Source organism: Ixodes scapularis, unplaced genomic scaffold (assembly GCF_016920785.2).
Source record: "Ixodes scapularis isolate PalLabHiFi unplaced genomic scaffold, ASM1692078v2 ptg000146l_1___fragment_2___debris__unscaffolded, whole genome shotgun sequence".
Taxonomy (NCBI): domain Eukaryota; kingdom Metazoa; phylum Arthropoda; class Arachnida; order Ixodida; family Ixodidae; genus Ixodes; species Ixodes scapularis.
Window position 1 is genome coordinate 109069 of NW_024609922.1, and position 14336 is coordinate 123404.

A 14336-nucleotide genomic window follows, 5' to 3' on the forward strand; every position below is an offset into this window, starting at 1 on the left:
ACGCGCGCCTCGATGAACTTTGCTTTGAATGATTGACACCTCGCTCGGCGCGACGTCAGCGTCGCGAGAGTCCAATTAGCGCGTTCCGCAACTTTCGGACACAAAGTTGTGCTTGACGAGTTTAGCGACCCTGGAATGTTTTGTGGTGAAGAAATCTCGCACTCTGATTTTGGGTCTCCAAGCCTGCGAGCAGTTTGGTTTGGTAAACCGAATATCAGCGGTCAGCGACAACACCAACGCAGTCATTTCTGACTTTTCCGAAGTATTCAATGCCTTACGCTGCATCAAGAAAACCTACCACATGGTGCTTAGGGAAGGAGCCCAGCCGGTTGTTCAAGCAGCACGAAGGGTTCCTCAAGACTTGCGAAAACCATTGGAGGCAGAGCTGCAACGTCTGACAGCCGCCGGAATCATCCGGAACGTTGACAAGCCCATCAGCTGGGTAAGCCCTTTGGTGATTGCCCACAAAAAAGACGGGAACATTCGAGTGTGCTTAGACCCTCGTCATATTAATGAATGGGTGAAGCGTGAGCATTATCAGCTTCCGAAACGCGAGGACATTGAGGCAGAACTTTGCGGAGCACAGTGGTTTTCTACCCTAAATGCTAACTCCGGTTTTCATCAGATACCGGTAGACGATGAGACCGAAGACATTTGCACGTTCGCCACTCCGCGTGGGCGGTATCAGTATACGCGACTACCTTTTGGAATTGCCTCAGCTCCTGAAGTCTTTCTAAAAACGATGTCAGAAATACTTGAAGGTTTGCCGGGAGTTCATGTGTATATAGACGACATACTTGTCTGGGCAAGAACCGAAGCCGAACATGATGAACGTCTACGGGTAGTGTTAAGCCGAGCAACGCGAGGTCTCACACTTAATTTAGAGAAGTGGAAGTTATCCTGCAAAAAAGTCACTTTCCTAGGAGACGTGATAAATCAGAACGGAATCATACCGAGCCCCACCCTAGTTCAGGGAGTCACGACTTTCCGACGCCAGATAACAAAAATGATGCGCAGCGTTTGTTGGGATTTATAAGTTATTTGGGGCAAGTATATACCTAATTTTTCGTCCAAAACAAACTTATTACGTGACATCCTCAAAGAGAAGAACTGTATTTGAGTGGACTGCGGCGCATCAAACAGAGTGGGAGCGCCTGAAGATACTCCTAGTGACCGCTCCGACACTTGCGCTTTTTGACCCTGCGAAACCAGTGAGAGTATCGACAGATGCGTCGCAATACGGATTAGGGGCTGCATTAATGCAACTGCACGAAAATGGGTGGCGGCCGGTGTCGTACGCCTCGCGAGCTCTGTCAGATACAGAGACGAGGTACTCCCAGATTGAAAAGGAGACCCTGGGAGTCACTTACGGGCTCAAGAGGTTTCACGACTTTGTGTATGGGAGGAAGGTTTTAGTTGAAACGGACCACAAACCTCTTATCTCCATAGCAAAGAAGTCTGTGGTTGACATGTCCCCTCGATTGCAAAGGTTCTTTTTTACGGTTAATGAAGTACGACTTTGACTTGAAGTTCATTCCTGGAAAGGATCTAGTCGTTCCGGATGACTTCTCAAGAGCATTCTCAAGGAGTGAGAAGGAAGAACAATACGAATCAGACGTTGAGCTACATGCTGTAGGGGTTGATTACAATATGGTCAGTCCGAAAACACGGGAACAGCTACAGCTGCGACAGCTAGTGATGAAACTCTTGCTCAAGTAATGAATAGCCTTGAAAATCACAGACCTATTCAAGGTCTATACAGGGCCTTTGAAAAGGAGTTAACAGTAGCAGAATGAATTTTTTTCAAAGGCAGAAAATTTATCATTCCTCACAGCATGAGAAAAATAATTCTTGAAAGAATTCACGCGGGTCATCTCGGCAGTAACAATTGTGAGGCCAGAGCAAGAGAACTGGTTTTCTGGCCTGGTATCAATGAAGACATCCAGTCTCTTGTTCAGCGATGTCGGGTTTGTCAGCAGTATGCGTATAGGCTGCCAAGTGAGCCCTTCCTTATGCGGTCAGTTTCCGATCTCCCCTGGAATCGAATTGGCGTTGATCTTTTCGAGCGTGCTGGTTCCTCTTACCTCGTAGCCTATGACGCTTTCACTTAACTTTCAGGAAGTCGAAAAACTTCGAGAGGTCACGTCAGCGCCTGTGCTGGAGAAGCTTAGTAGCTTATTCTCAAGACATGGAATACCACTGGAACTATATGCTCGGATAATGGTCCAAAGTTTCCTCACACGAGTTTCGGTAATTCGCTCACAAGTACGACTTCATACACACAACATCAAGCCCTCGCTTTCCTCGCTCAAATGGAGTCGCCGAAAAAGGAGTCCAGATAGTTAAACGAATTTCGAAAAAAACGATTGACGCCAACGAAGATTTTTGGCCTGGACTGTTAAATTACAGGTCAACTCCACTGGACGATGGCCGGAGCCCGAGGCAGCTGCTCATGAGAAGCAGATTGCGGTCTCCCATTCCCCACTTTGCGCCACGGGCCCCATCACAAGTACAGAAGCGCTCTCAGTGCCGCAATCGGGGATCTACACAGGTTCCTCTTGCTGAGGGTCAAGTCGTGCGAATCCGGGACGATCGGGGGTGGAACAGAAAGGCTCAGGTACAACGAGGTGTAGCTCCACGTTCATATATAGTAAGCACGGAAGATGGACAAGAATTGAGAAGAAATAGGGTGCACCTCCGTCCCACCTACGAAGACTTTGTGCTAGATGCACACCACCCCGAGGCCCGTGCCACAGAACGTGCTTACTCTTCCGGCCCTTCAGCAGAAAGTGAAGAAACTGAAAGTGAAGAAACTTATCTTCAAGCGCCTGCGCTGAGCAACTTCATGGCAGACACGCCCGTGGAGACAGGGCAGCTTTCCACAGATCAAGGAACTGCCGCGAAACGAACACGTGCGCGACAACCACCCGCAAGGTTGTGGTACGACGAGCGTTTTCAGCAGCACCCGTAACTTCACTGCTTTCGCCATCCCTCATAAAGAAAGGAGGTGTAACGGTGCTGCTACTCTGGCAACCTGCTGCATCGTGGGTAGCGCCACCACTGGTGGGGCGCACCGCACCGCACCGCGCTGCACCGATGGACGCGTCGCGTTCAGATGGTCGTGTTGGTGCGGCTGCACTACGTTCATTTGGGACTTGGTGCGGCGCACGACACCGGCGCGTTGCTGCACCAGTTGCACCGTCGAAAGGAGGCTTTGCAGCTTCGCGCACTGCGGGCCGACGCGGCCTTGAGTTAACGCTCTCCGCCTCCTTCGGCCCTTTCTTTCCCTCGCTTCGTCTTCCTATTATAGTCGAGGTGTTACCTCGTCTCGGTAAACAAACATGGCGGCTCGGAAGGCGGGGATCTTGGCTCTGCTCACTTCTTTTCCTCGAGGCGGCTGCTCTAGCTACGACTCCAGGGCCCGTTTGCTCGAAGCTGGTTAACTCTAACCGCGGTTAAAAGTTAACCGCGTTTCCCTACCTAGGGACATCCGAGTACCTAGCCGCGTTCGACAAAAACTCAACGCACAATTTCTCCGTGTTTTATTATTATGCGGTAGCTCCCGCCACCTTCCGGTCGAAGCAAACAATAGCCTTTTAAGAAACGTTTTTACTAGTTTTGTCTTTATTAAGAAAAATAAAAACAACATCGTATCACAATGTTTCTTTTTATGCATGAAAATATATATGTACTTTAAAAAAATAATAAATATCTTGATGCATCTATTGTGCCGCCAAACACAGCATAAGTTTGCAGCGTTGATTTCGGGTCTGGCAACGGTCTTTATAGATTCGTTGTTTTTGGTTGTTTTGTTCTCCGTGTTTTGCGACGCACGTTTCCCGCGCTTTAGTTATCACCTGATTTTCACTGTTTGTCTTCTCCTGCCGTTTGCCCAACCGACCCTCCGACTCGCTCGCCGACTGACTACCGGACTGACTGACAACTGATTTGCGGACGGATTGGTGAAGATAAGGGACGCAATGTCGACTGTGACGCGACGCCGACATCGAAGAGAGCGCGTGTTCGCCCAGTACGCTGTTGTGATGATGGGACGGCAGCGTGTGTTCCGTGACCGCTTGAACCCTTTGGAGGAGTTCGATGAGGACGAACTGCAGGAGCGCTTTCGATTCGGTCGCGCGGGCATTGTGTTCCTCGCCGACACACTGCGCCCGGACTTGGAGCGGCCGACGCGTCGCAGCCGCGCTCTCTCTGCAGAGCAGCAGGTCATTGTCGCCTTACAGTTCTACGCCACGGGGAACTTCCTCATCACCGCAGGGGACTACATCCGTGTGCACGTCTCCACTGCTTCGCGGACTGTGAGGCGGGTGACTCAGGCCTTGGCACGTCGTGCCCAAGACTTCATAGGGTAAGTGGTCTGGAGCATCTCTGGTGCGTCCCGATATTAGGCGCATGTGCAGGCCAGTTTTCCGAGAAAAAAAGCCTGGGCCTAGATTGCTCGATGAGCAATCACCATTATTTCAGAAACCCTTTGTATAGAAATTTCGGTGTGTGAATTGTGTTCGCTGAAACCCCCGAATTCGTTAAAGGTGGTCTTCTCCGCACACCTATTCTGCAATTTATTTACGGCGCACCCCCTGCGCAATGACCCTTTCGTTTTTGTTTCCTAAGCTGTAGGCTTGCTAGCCTGAATATCTGCCAGCGCATCGATCCCCACGTATACTGGTACCTCCCTAAAGGATCATTAAAAGTGTTGCTTCAGCACTCGATATTTGTTTTTTGGTAATGAGCGTGACATGCAGACCAGTGAACTGGGCAGTAAAATTACACGAACCAACTGGAGTGTACAAAATGACTCCCTTAGTACCTATTATTGGTGCAGGTGCAAATTCAACTAATCTACAAATAAAGTAGGAGTGCAGACATTTACAAACAGCCTGGTTTCTGCACTCCCAACTATGCACTTGTTGCTACTGAGCTAGTCTTGCGGCTACTGAGTACTGTCATTGTGCAGACGAGGCTTTTATTGCTCACTATTGATGACGATGAATGATAGCTGTGTTATTTTGAAGCATGTGATCATAACAACAAAACTGTCACTGTTAATGTCATAGTGCTACAGACTGACTCAAATCCATCTACAATGCAGGTGGCCAGGTGAAGCTGAGGGTCATGCCTTACAACAGGCCTTCTTTGAGATCGGTGGGTTTCCTTCGGTCGTGGGTGCTGTTGATGGCACTCACATTCGGATACAGGCACCACAAGTGCATGAGGAGGTGTACGTTAACCGCCATCTGTATCATTCAATAAATGTACAGTTAGTGGTTGACGTCTTTTACCGTATCCGCAATGTGGTTGGAAAATGGCCTGGAAGCACCCACGACTCTAGGATATTCACCGAGGGCTCGTTGTCAGGCAAGCTGGCCGATGGCGTTTACGAGGGCCTACTGCTTGGAGACAGCGGCTACACCTGCAAGCCATGGCTGATGACGCCCTTCCTGTCTCCGTCATCAGCAGCGGAGGTCGCCTACAATGCGTCACATAGCACAACGAGGAGCATCGTGGAACGGTAAAGCCAGGCTATGCGTCCTGGTTCGACGGTTCAGTGTTTCGGTACCTTGAAGCACCTAACCTTTTTTATGTGGTTGTGCCTGAGCTTTACATTTGTTGCCATTTTTATGTTCTTGCATAGTAGGCTACGGCTGCTCAGAAGCAAGGAGAGGAAGGCGTATCTCTACTATACCTTATTTATACTACGGGCTATAACCTACTGCCATAGCCTGAAATGTTTATTCTAAGGTTAGCCAGCATTGTGGGAATGAAGAACATCAATTCACAAAATTCAACCATTAGCCAGTTAACTCTATATGTCACAATAATTGTTATATTTCATTTGCTCTTTTCTGTATAAACTCCAGAATAGAAGTTAGAACTTCTCTGAAACATATCCTTCCTGTATGACTGGGTTTATTAACCTACAGGTTTTTACTAGCTGTTTACACATTTCAAACAATAGCAGTTAATTTTTTTTGTTACTCTATATTGCCTAAATGTAAAGCAATTCTTAGAAAAAAAAAACAGCTTGCAATGTTAAAAAAAACACTGGCTTAGGCAGGTTTTGTTTTTAGACAGTTTGTGTACAGACTTATTCAAGCATATCTTATTAAATACTGCTTATCTCAAACTGCAATTTTCCTTGCAAGTTTTTGCGAAGAACATTTTCAATATATCTGTGATGGGATTGCTGCGCCATTTGCGCCAAAGTGATTACCCTGCTACGTCCTGCTACATTTAACAAAAATGTGAGAAATTTGCACCAACGTAGCACCAAAACTTATTTTCATTTTAATAATACTGAAAATATAATAGCTCGGGCTTCGCTGCCCGGCCGGACCGTCACGATATGCTTACGCAAGTTTTCAGGTTTTCAAAACTTTTGATTACTCTCGTATACGATACCATTCCATCACATTTCGTATGAATGACAGGCAATATCTGGAAGTTTCGCAATAATTTTTATGTTAGTCGTCTGTTCATTCTGGAGGGTTAGCTATAGTCCGTTGCAACCTAAGAACGAAGGGCGAGGGTAAGACAGGCCGGGGAGGAGGAAGCAGACGGAACGCTAGAGAAGAGAGGGGGAAACCTCCTTCTATCTTTAGCGTTCCGCCTGCTTCCTCCTCCCCAACCCGTCTTACCCTCGCCCTTCGTTCTTAGGTTGCAACGGACTATAGTGTCGTTGAATGCGCTTTTCACCACGCACCGGTGTACTGCAAAGAAGCAAACACCACGGAGTAGGCATTGCAACTTTGTATGTCTTGCTTCTCTGCAGCGGACCCTGTGTTAAGGAGAAAGCTCTCCTCCAAAGTGAGACTCAACACAATTCCTGAACACAACTTCGGCTCGTAAATATGATGGATTACAAGATCCCGGCGGCACCTTTTCCAATTTCGAGATTTAGTAAGGGTACTTTGGTATTGCAAGAGCATTTATATATGCTCTTATGCATGTTTATTTATTTATGCCAACTCATTTGTTTAGCTATCAATTTTCTGTAGGTGCGAGTAGATTAGAACTAAATTGACAGGAGCAGTGGATGAAATCTCAGGAAGAGCCTGAATGAGTTCGGCGGGTTTGTTTTTAAGTTTCGTTCACATGCCGTTTTTGCTCTGAAGTTCTACAGATAAAATGTAATTTATGTTGATAATCAAATGATAATTGCTTTGTTTTTTTATCTCATTTATAAATTGCAGTTTTATTACAACCTCTAGAACTTGAAGGAAACATCAGTTTATGTGACCAATGTTATTGTACTAATTTAGTGGCATTCAGTACCTAAAATAACCATTTAAAGGAGTTTGTGCTGTCCTTCATCACTCACCTTTTTGTTACCCTGTCATGGTGCTTCTCCACGCAACTGAACGCTATAGTTTTGTGTTTGAGGAACTCTTGCTGCGCAGTTGATTCTAACAAAGGTTTGAACGTATGTGAGAAGGCAACGTAGACTTTGCCCTTTAGTTGGACAGGCCGAAAAATTAATCTTGACGTGATGTTTGCATTGGTATCAATAAAAATGAATGTGCGCTTATGCTACAAAAGTTCTTTTTGTTGCAACATAATTGACTTTTTACTGCTCCAAGGGCTGCTCCAAAATGACTCAGACCAATCACATCACTGAAATCTTTAACAAAATCTGCATTTCATTACTATGTTAAAATATTCCAACAAAAATATTAACTATTAGGCATAATACCATGTTTTCGATGGGCTGGAGCGATGATAGACATCGCATGCCGATCTCATTAGATGTTCTTATAAACCACTTCAAAAGGATAACAGATCTTGCTCTATTTATACACTGTGCAGGACAATAGGCCAGCTCAAGCGGAGATTTCATTGCCTCCATGCTGAGTTGAGGATGCAGCCAGAGAGATGCTGCGACATCACTGTTGCCTGCTGTGTCCTGCACAACCTGGCCAAGACATACCCCTGCAGCATGCCAAGGACTGTCCTCCCCGAAGAGGTTCCCGTCGAGCCCGTGGCAGCGGGCCGTGATGAAAGCAACGAGGCTCGGGATGCCATCGTCAGCCAGTTCTTCGGTTGAGCGTAAGTATACCAATATATTGCACATGCTGCTTTGCATGGTCTTGAGTACCAGTGCATTCTGCTTGTTTTTAATTGATCAAACATTGGAATACCAAATGTTGTTTCTGCGTTAGGTTGGAAGAGAGTGGAATTTTCGCCCACGCCGTCCCCACATATTACGCTTGACTACTGCTGCCGATTACCCCGGCGCAGCGGGAACACGAATACCATAGGCTATGGTTCAGGGAGATACGAAGATAAATTAGGCAAATGATAAAATTAGCCAGACGATCTTCCGATGAGTACATGCAAGGCAGGCTTTTAGTCTTAGCGGCAACTGAGGCGCATACGAGGCTGACGGCGGTACGGACAGAGCACACGGAGATGGATCAGCAGTCAAGATTCCTTGAGCGTCGCAACTATTCGTGCTGTGACAAGGAACTAGAGCAAAAACCCTGCAAGCAGGCGGAGCCGCCGTTAGTTCTTGATAAGCAGATGAAAAACTTGTCTTCGCATGACACGTTTCGGCGCACCGATATGTTTGACGGAGTAAATATACCACATGGTTTCAAACAGGCTCGTGATTGGACCCGGCGGCGTGTAGCATTGGGCTTTAGTCCATCGTAGGACGAGACAGAGTATAGCAGATCTGAATCTAGAAATATACAGTTGCAAGTAAAATGGATTTTATTTATCAGCAGCTGTGTTGGCTTTGTCATATATATATATACATTCAAAATGAAAATTAAAAACAGCGTAATATGTCAATGTTTACTCTTCTCCTAATTGTTTTTTTAGCAATTTGATTTCCAATTCTGCACGCTGTGTTTCCAGTTGAATTAAATTTTTTTGGTCCTCTAGTAATTTTTTTGACTGCTGGTAGAACTCCTCGGCAGCAGTTGCTGCTGCAATTGTTGCCGTGGCAGCTTGCTTAACCATTTCTGTGCTCTCCTTCTCCAGCAGGAGATTAGCTCCCTCGAGCTGCTGCTGCCTTTCTGTCTCCTGCAAGAAGCGCTGTGAAGCCTCCCGGCACCAACGTCGGCTGTATGGCACATTTGTTGGAGCCCGCTGCACCGCCTCCAGCGGCCGACTCTCGTGCAGCACTGCCGCACTTGCTCCGCTCCCAGAGAGACCAGGCTGTGGATCTATTCCCCTGGAGCTGTCACTGCGACAAATTCATGTGTAAAAAGTGGTCAGGTTTTGTTCTTGTCAGCATGGGCAAAGAGAACACACTGTGCAAAGTTTGTAACCCTGATAAAGACACCGATGCTGCGCCAAAATTCATTCATACGGGTTGGTACAGAGGACAAAGTTTATGAGCCAAGTTGGTTTATACACTGACGCACAGGCTTGAGGTCGGAGCGCAGTGTTGTTACTTCTTGCACAATTGCCCAGTACATGGTGTAGGAAAATGTGCATTTGGTTGTGAAGAGCACACAGCTGCATTCTAAAGGTTAGAATGCAGCTGTGTAGCTATGCGATTAACAGTTCATAAATTTAGTGGTCACATGTCCAGTCAAACCACAATGCACTGCACATTTATAGGACAACTTCAAACATTACAGCACATAGCTTCACTGGTATTGATTTCACTCACATAGGTTACCATCATGGGGGTAGTTAACTTCTTGACCAGAATGAAGTTAATGTTTGAGCCAATTTTCCTAAGTTGGTAAAACAAGCAACAGGATGGTTGTACTGTGTGTGATCTTTTAATTTGCATATTGAAAGCGTGCTACAGTTAGCATTAAAGAAAAGCCATTGCCACTTTGTTGCATTTAATTTCTATAAGATGGTAATAAACAGCTTTACCACCTGATTTCTCATTGCATGCCGTGTTATTGCATGAATTTGTAGCTTCGGTGAAACTGTTTCAGCCTTGTTGAAAATAATTAGAAATGTGGTAGCGCTGGTGCCTCGTCAGATCTTAGAGTGCACTCTGGAAGACGGTTTCGTGACTTATATTTCGAACCGCCTTTGAGCTTTTGTTGTTGAAATAGAACTGAAGCCAGATTCCCGGAACTTTCTTACGACAAAAAAGTTAGTAGATTTATCTTATGACAAATTTACGAACTTTTAAGTATTCCCGAAGCACAAAGATCGTAAGTTTTGCGCAAGCTACGGATTTCGTCAGAACTTGCGCAAAACTTACAAACATTTTGCTTCGGGAATACTCAAAAGTTTGTAACTTTGTTGTAAGAAAATTTCGGGCATCCGGCCTCTGGTCTTTATATAAAAGTACTCGGCAGTAATGCCATTCAAATGGCAACATGCCCATCTTCTTATCATCATTTGTCCTCGTCTTTTAGAACCTCGCCTGGAACGACAGTTCTGCATTACTGTGACCGGTTCCTTAAAACCATTTACTCTTCACACAATCGGGTCTAGAAACCAGTCGCCTACTCTTCCGTGTCACCTATGGTGGCCTCCAACCCGCACAGGTTGGGCGAGTCCTCGCCGATCACTTCGAGGACGGCCTCGACGAGGGGCGTCAGGACGTGGGGGTTTGGCCCAGCACCTATGAATTAAGGCGTAGTAATTTCGTCTCGACTCTTACTTACTCGAGTTACGAGCAAAAACAGAGGAGGTGGGGTTCACTGTTCAACCAAGTATGTAAATGGAACTTTCATGGGAAAATTAAAATAAACAAATACTGCATGAGACATTCTTTTAAACATTCATTAACTGCTAGATAACACTGCTGAAACTGTGGACTGTGTAATCGTGCAATTTTTACTTTCTTACAGTTTGGCCTGTCGGCCTCTACCATTGTGCTCTCTTATAATCTGTTTTAATATTTTGTCCGAAGTTTTGGGTCTTCCACTGAACTGTTTTACAAGTTCCATACAGCCTGTGCAGAACTTGTACATAAACTGGAATAAATTGTTTTCTGATGCTGTAACACTGCTTTTGCTGCTGTTCAAGGAAGGTGAAAAGTCGACTCCCAGCAGAGGGCAAAGGTGAACGAATATACAAATGTCCACATTCACGTTTCTAGGTTTGGTTGCTCATGTATTATCACTAAAGCAATGCAATATCTTTTGAACTTAAGAACACAATGAACTTACCGGTGCGCTGTTCATGCTTCTTGAATAAGCTGTAGAGTTGTCTAGTCTTTTTTAAGAGGTTTCTCCAGCACTGTTGTAGCTGGTCTGGGGTGCGCAAACAGCCCATGGCTCTGTAAATTTCGTCCCATGCCTGCCTTTTTGTTTGGGTCGTGACCGTAGCACTGAACTTGCCCATAATTTGATGTTTCCTCTCCCCCACTGCCCGAATTAGTTCTAATTGTTCATCCAATGACCAATTCCTCTGCCGTTTCATGGTGATGCTTGCATTCGCCTGACTCATTTTAGATTTCAGATTGGTTGTGATCGTCTGCTACGTAATTATGTCTCTCTTTATAATCCTAATAAGACATCTAGTTATCTGAAACAAAATAAATTGAAGAAAGACAAGCGCAAGAGAAAATATGCACACTTCTTTTCTGATAGAAGCTTTGTTTATTTTCCAGTTGTACAAGTTCGCAGACGACAGTACCGAAGTTCGATCGAATGCCGTGCCGGCATCCGTGCCGGCAGCTTCTGTTGAGGTAACGGATCTTTGCTTCTGAGGGAAGTTTTTAGTTTGCATCTTGCCTTCGTTGAACCGTCGCTAAAAGGGGCTCGTCGGTGTTGTGGATGCGCTGCAAATACAAAACACGACGAACTGTACTATAAACCAGACTCCGCGATTAGAGGCCGTTTTTCGGAGAGAGATTTGTTGCACTAACATGCGATTGGGGCTCGAGGTAGGTTTTAAAAGTGAAAAAAAGAAAAGAAAGCTGGACGTTGATTACAACGCAAGTTCTGCTGACATGAAATTTTGATAGCGGTACAATCTCATAACTTTCTCGTGAAACATCGCGGCACTTACCTAGGATATACGTTTTGAAGATCCCGCTGACTGTAGCATTCAATAAAACAAGTCCACTTCAGAGGGCGGTGCGTGATGTTATTCAAACTCGACGAAACCAGTCAGGCGTGGCCCTGCTCCCACAGCATGCTCGCCGTCAACTCCGACAGTAGACTTTGTGTTGAAATGTCCTTTTCGTGACACGAGGATGACGCATCTTCGTAAAAATAAATGTTCCCAAGCGTGACGAGCGGCCGTAGCAGCCATATTGGACATATTGTCTGATGCTAGGTACTATTTTACTCCGGCGTCCCTACTCTGCAGGTCACGTGACCTAAAATTCCCCCTCGTAGGGAAATCCGGTTAACCGCGGTTAGTTAACCAGCTTCGAGCAAACGGGCCCTGCAGTGACGACGAAAGTGAAGCCCGCGCGTGCGCCTACATGTTGGAGAAGTTGTTTCCGCCACCAACTAAACGGCCAAAGATCGTCGGTTACATCGAGGACGTCGTCCACAAATACTCGGACGAGGACTTACGTACTCTGCCGGAATTCTGGGAGGCGTCTCATTTGATTCTTTGCTTTTCCTTTTGGCGTGCGGGGTCGATCTTCATGTCGTACGCTTTCTGCAGTTCCGGAGGAACTTTAGGCTGCCACGGTCAGCGTGCTACGACCTCATATCAGATTTCGAGGAGTCGTCATTCTACCCGGACTCGTTCTCCAGAGGAGGAATTCCGCAAAAGATGGCCGAGGAGCACATCCTGTCGTTTCTGTGGTACTGACAACATTTCTCTTTTTGCGTAATAACTGCAAACAGTGTGCCTATCACAGGCCACCATTTTATTTGATAACATAGCGTTTGTTTAACCGGGAGAGGCAGAGAAAGGATAGGGGCGTCCTATCGGCTGTTGTGAAAAAGCAGAGCAGGGAAACAAGGGGGCGCAGATGGAAGGCAGGAGCAGCGGCAGTCACTTTTTTATAGGATGCAGGAACTGTGGCAGTCTACTTTCAATAGTATAATATATACTATGAAAAGTAGACTGGCACTATTACTGCCTTCCATCTGCGCCCACTTGTTTCCCTGCTCTGCCCAGGCAGCACAAGGTGTTGGGCAAATATTGGAGAGCATTGGCAAAAAAAGGTCCAATGATGCTCCACTTTAGCCAATCTGCACCCAATATTGTCTATGCCATTATATAGCGTCTTCAGTGATGGCCCAGCTTCTCCAATGACCAACCAATATTGGAAGCACATTGGCATAAAATGGGCCATCTTGGCCTGTCAGTTCCATTCACTTGCGAATATTGGATGACCACTGGCAAAACATGGACAATGTTGGCCTGACAGTTCTATTGGCTTACGAATATTGGATGAACACTGGCATAAATAGACAATGTTGGCCTGTCAGTTCTATTGGGTCGCGATTATTGGATGAACACTGGTATAAAATGGGCAATCTTTGCCTGTCAGTTCCATTGGCTTGTGAATATTGGATGAATAGTGGCGTAAACCGGACAACATTGGCCTCTCAGTTCCATTGGCCTCCGAATATTCGATGAATACTGACGTAAACCGGACAATGTTGACCTTTGAGTTCCCTTGGCTTGCTAACTTTGCATGAACACTGGAATAAAATGGTCAACGTTGGCCTGTCCGTGCTGTTGGCATTCCAATATTTGATGGGGACTGAAAATGTACACTGTTGCCTTGTCTGCAGCATTGGCTTGCCAAAGTTGGATAAACACGAGCTTATAATGGTTACTGTTGTTTTGATAGTACCATTCGCTCATCGTCATTTCAAAAACACAGTGGCATATAATGGTCAAAGTGTGTTAGTCTCACAACACCATTGGCTTAGTAGTGGAAGCATGTTGAAGTAGGCTGGTTTTGGCAAATTTTGTTTTACCTCAACAAGTTGAAATTGCTCGAGCGATTGTCAATTTAAGGTTATTTTTTCAAAGCGCGATTCAGGTGCTTTTCTGCAAAGTAAACAAAACAATAACAACGTACACAACTTAATGGCGATGTTTTCCTCCTTCACTGTGCATACTAAGGAGTCGCCAGCGATATGGGCTCATCAGGACCGCCCACTGGGGAAAAAAAAGAAGAAGAATCGATGTCCGCGTTATAGTCAACATAATAGATTATTATGTTGACTTTATGATCTCGACAGAAAAGCTTCGTACTCTAACTACGGGCTTGTGGGCTGCACCTCGTGTCAGCTGAAGAACTTCTTTGCGATTAATTGGAACAAGACACTATTCTGAAATGTGGTTGTACAATGACGGCTCTATGACTTTACGGCACTACTGGTGCTACAATAAGAGCCCTAATGCCTCTTACAAGGCGCCAAGCCACTGATAGCAGACGACAATGTTGGTTTGATATGGAGTCTAGCCCCTTTTTT

At 45.8% G+C, this 14336-nt stretch overlaps 1 protein-coding gene and 1 pseudogene across 4 annotated transcripts; both read left to right on the top strand.

Annotated features, from left to right (window-relative positions):
- The first annotated feature begins 3649 nt into the window (after positions 1–3649).
- Positions 3650–9642, top strand: LOC115326923 (putative nuclease HARBI1). Of its 4 annotated transcripts, none has more exons than XR_006076955.1 (5): positions 4330–4366; positions 5108–5160; positions 5374–5527; positions 7822–8061; positions 9001–9642. XR_006076955.1 is itself a non-coding variant. In XM_040218534.1 (2 exons), the coding sequence occupies exons 1-2, from the start codon at positions 3981–3983 to the stop codon at positions 5529–5531; spliced, it is 810 nt and encodes a 269-aa protein (XP_040074468.1). In that variant the 5' UTR covers positions 3650–3980. The 4 variants fall into 4 exon arrangements, 1 of the variants encoding a protein (XP_040074468.1); XR_006076956.1 differs by having other exon boundaries at positions 9004–9642; XR_005798772.2 differs by lacking the exons at positions 4330–4366; positions 5108–5160; positions 5374–5527 and adding an exon at positions 6770–6915.
- A 2709-nt stretch (positions 9643–12351) lies between these two features.
- The window catches only part of LOC121048041, a 28068-nt pseudogene continuing 26083 nt past the window's right edge, over positions 12352–14336 (top strand).